The following is an 8,593-nucleotide window of genomic DNA, read 5'->3' as shown; positions in this document are numbered from 1 at the left end:
AAAATTCATGATTTAAAATCAAATAAAAACCATTTAAAAAAGAATTATTTTTTGTTTTTATAGTAGTTTTTTTTTATTTCGATAAGACATGTATTAAAGAGCTATACAAGCTCTTCCGAAGCTATCTGTCAAATCTCACAGCTTCTGTAGAGCTTCGGTAAAGCTTCGTTTAAACTTCTTATAGAGGGTCAAACTTGTATAACGTTCTCCTTTTTCCATGCCCAACAACCTTACTAAAGTTTAAAAGAAGCTAAAATGTAGCTTTTGTAATACCTTAACCGAAGCTGAAATGTTAGTTGGGTCTACTACTAATACTACTTTTTATACAGCTTGTATTGAGCTTGCTTCAGAATTTAATTTCTTATAGAAGTTCGAACTTGTTTAACAACTTCTAATAAGTTGTTTAAATACTGTTAAAGAAACTTAAACGAAAAAAAAAATTGTTGTCGGAAAAGCCTGCTTAATGAATTTATACAAGCTTTACAGAAATTACCAAGTTTAGTAATTGATTTTTGGTTTTGATATTGAATAATCTAGCTCGGACACTTTTTGGTTTTGACATTGAATAACTTAGCTCAGACATTTTTTTTTGACATTTCTGATATTTGAACTGATTAAGTTTTTGATTTCATTAATGAATATACTAGGATGGCCGAAAGTAAAAAAGAATTCTTTTTTGTTTTTGTAGTTGTTTTTTTTTTTTTTAATTTCGATAAGACATGTATTAAAGAGCTATACAAGTTCTTCCGAAGCTATCTGTCAAATCTCACAGCTTCGGTAAAGCTTCATTTAAACTTCTTAAAGAGTTTCAAACTTGTATAACGTTCTCCTTTTTCCATGCCCAACAACCTTACTAAAGTTTAAAAGAAGCTGAAATGTAGCTTTTGTAATATCTTAACCGAAGCTGAAATTTTAGTTGGGTATTGTGTAACAAAAAATAAAGTATCTTGGCACTACTGTTTTCATCGAGATAATAGTAAAATCTGGATAATGATCTGGATTTTTCAAATATTTATACAATTAAAGTTGTTGTTGTTGTTGTTGTTTTTAATGCGTAAATTGTCTTGATTTCAAATGTCTCGATTTCGTTTTTTTGAGCAAAACTCTATATAGAAAAACAAAAAAGCACACCAAATAGCACAAACTTAAACAAATTTTGAATTCATTTAAAAAATAAAGAAATAATTAATTGTTAAATATAATTGAGAAAATTGAACGAAATTATCATCTTTAAATTGTTTGCATTTCCGATTTACAATTGTAGAGATAAAATTTAGTAAAGCGCGATTTGTATACTGGACTTTTGGCCAGAAATTCACTTTCTACCGTGTGAACATTAATTATTATAATGTGCGCAATAATTATGCCCATGTAGCTGCTAAGTTATTTAAGATTGGTACTTGTAATAGAGCTAGGTGGCGCTACTTGCTAATCCTTTTGACAGTTCTTGTCAAAAAGTAAATTTTCACAGTCCACCGCCGGAAAAGAAGTAAAACTTCAAAAAAGCTAATAAATTTTTCCAAGATATATTTGCATATTGCCTACTGTGTCTTTCTCAGAAGAAAGTGTACCAACTGTTACATGTTTTTTTTTTTTTTTGTTAATCACCGTTTATTTGAAGATCATATGGTTTACTAAGTTCATAGTGAAAGTGTAAAAGGTGTTTTATAAATAAAGCGACAAATTCAATCAAAATAAATTTTAAAATAAAACTAAAATATGAAGCCAAGGAGTTGGGTATGGCAATATGCCCACCGAGAAGGGACAAATGCCTACTGTGACTTATGTAGTTCACAACAAAACAACCGTTTTTCTTGTCCCGGTGGAACAACCGGAGCCCTTGGACGGCATTTAAAGGGACTCCATGGAGTCAATTTAATTATTTTATATGTTTTGTTGCTTGGTAATCTAATCTAATCTGCTTTATTTTTTTACTTTTTAGTCGTATAATATTTGAAAGAAGATGATAATTTGCTTGGGTGGTATGAGCTCCCAAAGCCGCTCTCTTGCAATTTACCTACAAAAGCTTTTACGATATTTAGAATGGGATAAAATAGATTTGGGGTGTTTCAAACCACTTAATGCCCCTCCCCTGAGTTCGGACCCCAAAATATTGCGTTGCAATCCAAACTTCATATGTGTACAAAGTTCAGTTCGATACGATAATGGGAATCGGGTCAAAATTTTTTTCCAAGATTTATATGGCTAGGGTTGAATAAGAATTTCCAATTAAATTTTCCGTGTAATTTCAATGTGTAAATCTAGCCAATAACCGCAAAAACCTGAACAATATCCTTTTCATTCAATATAATACATATTTTAGGAAATCGCCACCAAATCTACCTGTTCGAACGCTATTTACACGTGTAAATATAAATACACGTGTAAATATAAATACACGTGTAAATATAAATACACGTGTAAATATAAATACACGTGTATTTACAAATACACGTGCTTCGGCACGAATTATTTAAATACACGTGTAGCACGTGTACCTTAATACACGTGCAATAGTAGGCTCTAATACAAATAAAAAAATTAAATGAAAAACATCAGAAAATAAGTTTAAAAGCAAAACCAAAACAAATTTGATATCGTTCAAGATTTTGTTAACGACATATTAGGTGTGTTTTTTTATTACCACCGGTCTTTACTGGTTAAAAAAACGCCTCGGGGCTTAGCGAGAAAAATTGGCAGCACTGCATACTAAATGTTCCGAAATCAGCTGACACAAGAAAATATAAAGTTGTCATATTTTTCGCTTTTGGGGTTTCTTGTTGTTTTTGAAAAAAAAAGTTTAACTAACTGTTAAATAAATATTTAAAATAAAATTGTCATTCCAAACATCAGTTTTGATGTTTTTAAACAAATTCTAAACAATTTACGAACAAGTTAATTTGGTAGCACAGATTTAAATCTGTTGAAAAAGTTAAGCCCAGAGAATTCTCCGAGCTAAACAACTAAGCCCAAGGGGCTAAAGTGTTGTTGCATTTAACATGTAAATTGCTTAGCCCCGACTGCGTTTTTTTTGTCCAGTTAAGACCGATGGTAATAAAAAACACACCTATTGTATGGAAATTTGTGTTTCACTTCAGCTGCGTACCTACTAGGCTTTAATACTCAACAATACTTCAATTTTCAAATTCAACCGCCAAATTTTACTCAAATGTATTGTCTAACACCTTCATTTAATCAGTTTTAAGAGAACCGAACCGATTCGCTTTGACATCTGTAGTTGTCATTTTAGCTGTCAACCAGCAACAGAGTTTTTTTTGTTGTTCTTCTTCTCCACGTGAATCAAAACTTTTGTTTACTAATTTTCAAAAAAAAAGTTGAAATTCATTTAAAAATAAATCAAAATCAATTAAATTCTATTAATCACACAATGAATATAGCAAATATTGATTATAAATTCAATGAAAATGTATGTGAATTTAAAATACCAATCACTAAAAAATCACAGAATGTAACAAATTGTGATATCTTTGTTAAAGAATCATCTTTCATTCTTGTTTCTGATGTCGATATTAAACGGTTAGTCTTTTCATTTTACAAATATTTAATTTAATATGTAAGAATGCATTTGTATAGATTTGAATGTCCACGTCGATTCGATTTAATGGACATGAAAAATATTCCCATTAATTTCAATACAGAACAATGCGAGTACACATGTACTTTGCCCTGTTATCCAGACGAAACAAAAGTAAACAAAATCGAAAAAGGAGAAATGGATAAGAAAAATCCACGAAATGTTGAAACTGAAGAAACAAGTCTCAATCAATTTGCACGCATTACAGAGTCTTGTATTCTGTCGGTGGATGGGAAAGTCAGCGAGATTCAATCTGACTTTCCTTATGGATTTTCTGGACGTTATCGGGGCAAACCAAAGTACCACGAGGACGATCTTTCACACATTTGCCGGATAACAGATCCAAGTCAATTTAGTTCAATTAAGCGAACTATTCAGCGAGAAAGTGACGAAGCTAAAGATTTCTGTCCAGATCAATATAAATTGAATTTCGTTGAGTTACAAATACCGGAAGGGCATGACAATCCTATTAAGTACACTATTCCTTTTGATGGTATGTAGCTATACTATTTAAGTTATTTATGAGTTTTTCGAGAATCAAGTTCCTAAGTGGGAAAAACAATTTCAAAATAATAAAAAAAAAATCCCCTACTTTTTGCAGATTTTTATCCGACCCCGTTTTTTAGCGCACCATCTTTCTAAATTGAACCCTTTAAGTAGTATTTTGCCAATCGATATTCTTACCTATACTAGAATAATTGGAGAGTTTTCAAATATTTTTCACTCATGTTTGTCCAGATCGAATTTCTTGGTCCAAAAAAATTGTGTGCCTTGTGAATTTCTTATTTCCATTTTTTTTGTCTTCAAAATTTTTTTTTTCTAATTTTAATTTGATTTTATTTAATTCTGATTTTGACAGAATAATTCATGATAATGCATTTTTTTTGTTTTGAAAAATTTAAATTTTAGTTAGAGTTATCATTCCATCAAAAATAAAAAAAAAAAATCATGTGTGCAATTCACACGTGGTTGAAGTGAAACCTTAAAAATCATTTTAAAAAAAATTGAAAAAATATAACTTTTTTTTTATTCCATCACTTTTTTTATATGACAACCTACAATAAATTTTATACCATCTGAAAGGTTATTGTTTCAACTCAAAATATTTATATCGACCATGTCTATACAACATCTACAAAAAGAGCTAGAATTTTTTTAACCCAATTAGTTTTAAAAAAAAAGCAAAACAATCAATCTCTTTTCTCTTCTAACGCCATTAAATCCATTCTCTAAAAGACAACCTATAATAAATTATATATAATTATTATTTCACCTTTTATATGACGCTTCAATCATATTTCTAACATGCCTACAAAAAAAAGTAAGAATTTTTTAAAGCCAACCATGTCGAAATTTCAAACTGAGATTACGGTACTTTCTCTACTGCTGGCTGGTCATCGGAAACGAATCCTCACAGGTGTTTTGAGGTATTTTTCAAGTTTTTCAATTAAAAATTATATAACTTGTAGAGCACGTACTGTTATGTGTGTATTAAAGTATTAAATAAATTTGTTATGTGCTCTAGATCAAAAGATATAACGTGTTTAGAAAAAGAACATCTTTTCACCGTTATCTCAGAATTTTGAATATGAAATTAATTAATTGCACAATCATAATTTATTTAACTACCTATCTACTGCATAAATTTCATTAATCTATCTATTAAAACAAAAAAGTTATGATCAATTGATTTTTCGTGTCGCTTTTTCGTTTCATCTTGTGAAGTTTTCACTTCAAAAAACAATTCAAATAAATCAACTAACCAACCATCCAACCAATAAGTTTGAAATACATCAAAAGAATAATTTTTTTCCGATATTTTCAGATCTTTTTGTATTTTTTCAATTTCTTTTCGTGAGAGAACGAAATCCGAAAGGAATTTGTATATTTTTCCGATCCCTCACGAATGATAAAAAGAGAGAAAAAAAAATTTAATTCGTTCCGAGAGAGAACTGAAATTTTCGGATACCGAGAAAAGTATCTGTATGAGAATTTTATCTTTTCGGATCGTGAGAAGATCGGAAAAATTTGAGAAGTATCTATATTTTTTTTAAATTCGCGAACGATATTTTACGAACTCTGGTTTTTTGTTAAGAAACTTGCTTAAAAATATATAAATTTTCATTTTTTTCGATTTTCGGTGAGGCCATTCGCTAAATTTGTTCCACTTTCATAACATTAACGTTTTGGAATTTCAATTCGCTAACTAAAGCGCAAAAGGGCTGGTAACAGTTCATTTTTTTAGGTTTTGTAGGTAACCTAATTTAAAAAAAAAAAATTTTTTTTTGTACAGCAAATATTTTATTTAAGTTTTACTTGTCTTTATAAAACATATAAAAGATTTTTTTTTTTTGAAAAAAATGTGAGCAATAACACTGTGCAAGTCGAAATCTTACACATGTGCGCTGTTGACTATTTCCCCCTATTTCGGACCTGAGCAATCGATTGGCATCATTAGTTTTTCGATTTATCGGTACGACTTTAAAAACAATTTTTTTCTGTAGTTTTTTTCAATAATTTAAAGATTTTGCCCGGTTTAAAGTAATTTTTCTTGTTGATATTGCTATTCATTCTGCTCAAACGTTATTTACTACCAGCATAAAGACAATATTAACAATTTGAGAGCAATTTATTTAACAATTTAACGATTTTTTTTTTAGAAAAATTTCAAGAAATTTGGATTTTTTTTTGCATTGTTATCGTTTCATTATGTTTTATTGGAGTAACTTAAGCAAATTACAGATCCAATTTTGATGATTTCTATTCTTAAGCGTCGGTAATGAAAAATAATTAAACCTATGTCGGTTAAAAATTACCGGTGTTGCCGTTCTGTTTAATAGCTTCAATGTACTGTGTAACGCCCCAATAGGGTTAAGGTTTTTCCTCATTTGAAATAGGTTATAGCCTTAAAGTAAAAATGTTTGATAAGGTGCTTGTCTACATTATACACCGTTTTCAAAAAGGTATAAATCATTTTTCTATTACCAGGGATTAATTAGGGCATGCATGTTTTTTTTTGGTTTTATTAAAAGAAGCATGTGTAATTAAAACAAGCATATGAAATACCAAGAAAAATAAAATAAATCCCTAAAAAACATGCATCTCCAGACTAAATCCCTGGTCCTAGAAAAATTGTTAGTCCCTTTTTTGAAAACAAGCGTCGAAATAAAAATCTTCAAAAATTAGGGGATATTTTTTTTTATTATTTTGAAATAGTTTTTCCTTGAAACTTGATTCGCCCTAATTCATATTACATTTTTTTACCAACATGAATCCGTTTTGACTGCTTTCAGATTTCAAGTTAACACAAGAAGAAGAATGCATTTTAGAAAAGATTCGAGTAAAACACATTCCAATCGACATTGAACCAGATCAAGTAAATATCGATTGTGGTCTTGTGAGCATATTGTTGGGTATTTGCTATGACACTCGGTAAATCACACTCAAATTCCATAATCTATTTTATAACAATTTATTCACTTTCTAGCGTCACATCAAATGAACCAACTTGTGTAAGTCCATGGACACGATCAATCCTCTCCTCAGCTCTAAGTTATTTCGAACGTTTTGAGAATCTTACTCCTGTTGTTGAGAGTTTCCTTCGACGTTCATTGATTTATCCAATTTATAGAAATTATGATCTATCTCGTCTTTGTGTTCAAGATACAGTAGAAGCACTGCAAAGAGGAAAGCCATGGATATTAAAGCAATTACTTGTCACATACAATTGGTTTTGTGATATTACTGCAGATTTTGATCGAAAACCTTTAAATAAATATTTTATCAAACATTATATTTGGTATATTGATACCATAACAGATAAAGAACATCTTCAAATGTTGTCGAGAAATTTAAAAAATGTCCTTTTGGATACAACAAAGAAACATTTAAGACTTGGATTGGGAGAAATCGAGACGGAATTGCTAAAGGAACTCATTGAAGATATACATTTGACGACGTCAAGTGAATCAGAAGGTGATGTTAACAGCAGCAGTGAAGAAAGCGGATCAGATTCTGAATCTGAAAGTGAAAGCGAGACTGATGATAGCAATGATGAAGGAGACAGTGGAAGTGTTATTGAAAAGAAAATTTAAATTATTTTGTAAAAAATAAAAATTTTAATTTTTTCAAATTTTGTCTTTTTTTTTATTAAGAAGACCGATAAAAAAAGAGAAGCAAGGAGTTAAGCGTCACAAATATTCAAATTACAATTTGAAAAAAATAATTGATGATTCCATCTATACGTCCCATAGAACTTTTAGTTGATGAACAACTAAAAGTCAAACGATTTTTTTTTTGGAAAAATTGGAAAATTGTGAAATGCTTTATTTAAGACCGTTTGAAGCTACAAACCTGCAGTTGCACCTAATACCTTCCACACCATGACTTCTGTGCACTACCTTGAAAAATGTCCTGTACTCAAAAAATACCTTCCAAAAATTATTTAATTCGAAAAAATGAATTATTTTAGGATTAATTGATATTTTAGGGTAAGGCACTTTTGAAATAAGATAAAACACGCCTGACCCGGACAAAATTAGATGTGCCCATGATTATGAAAGTGGACTAAGTCACTTTTTGCATTGTTTGGAGAAAAACTTGCATAATAATTTTCTTATAACGATTTAATTATATTTCTTTTATGAAATCACTAGAGGAGCAATAAAGAAGTTTATTTACTGCAATTTCGCTTTCAAATAAACTTTACTAACAATTACTAATAACAACAATTTGTAGGCTTATTTTGATGCCATTTTTAGGAGTGAAATAGTCCACTTTCATAATTAAGGGCACATATGCAGAATATGCATTGGTTTGTTCTTGAGAGGTCATTTAAAAACCAAAACAAGACTCCAAGTGACTCTACATTTTTTTTTTAATGTAGTACCTATTTTCAATGCAACAGGTAGGTACCTACATATTTTCTGAAAACCGTGATCAAGACCAGTACAAATAAAATGCACGACTGGGTCGCACGAACTTGCTCTTGGAGTTAAA

General features: G+C 30.0%; 1 protein-coding gene across 1 annotated transcript; it reads left to right on the top strand.

Moving 5' to 3' along the window:
- Nucleotides 1–3,275: 3,275 nt before the first annotated feature.
- On the top strand, nt 3,276–7,723 carry LOC129915810 (protein SHQ1 homolog). Its single transcript, XM_055995497.1, has 4 exons — nt 3,276–3,537; nt 3,595–4,088; nt 6,889–7,027; nt 7,083–7,723. The coding sequence occupies exons 1-4, from the start codon at nt 3,389–3,391 to the stop codon at nt 7,687–7,689; spliced, it is 1,389 nt and encodes a 462-aa protein (XP_055851472.1). The 5' UTR covers nt 3,276–3,388; the 3' UTR covers nt 7,690–7,723.
- Nucleotides 7,724–8,593: the final 870 nt, after the last annotated feature.

Source organism: Episyrphus balteatus, chromosome 3 (genome assembly GCF_945859705.1).
Source record: "Episyrphus balteatus chromosome 3, idEpiBalt1.1, whole genome shotgun sequence".
NCBI lineage: Eukaryota > Metazoa > Arthropoda > Insecta > Diptera > Syrphidae > Episyrphus > Episyrphus balteatus.
This window is presented reverse-complemented; position numbering and strand designations above follow the sequence as displayed.

Excerpts from the sequence above, each read along its gene's own strand:
- LOC129915810 (XM_055995497.1), top strand. The coding sequence starts at position 3,389 with ATGAATATAGCAAATATTGATTATAAATTCAATGAAAATGTATGTGAA. Across the intron at positions 3,538-3,594 it reads TCTGATGTCGATATTAAACG|ATTTGAATGTCCACGTCGAT; the intron begins GTTAGTCTTTTC and ends GCATTTGTATAG. Across the intron at positions 4,089-6,888 it reads GTACACTATTCCTTTTGATG|ATTTCAAGTTAACACAAGAA; the intron begins GTATGTAGCTAT and ends GACTGCTTTCAG.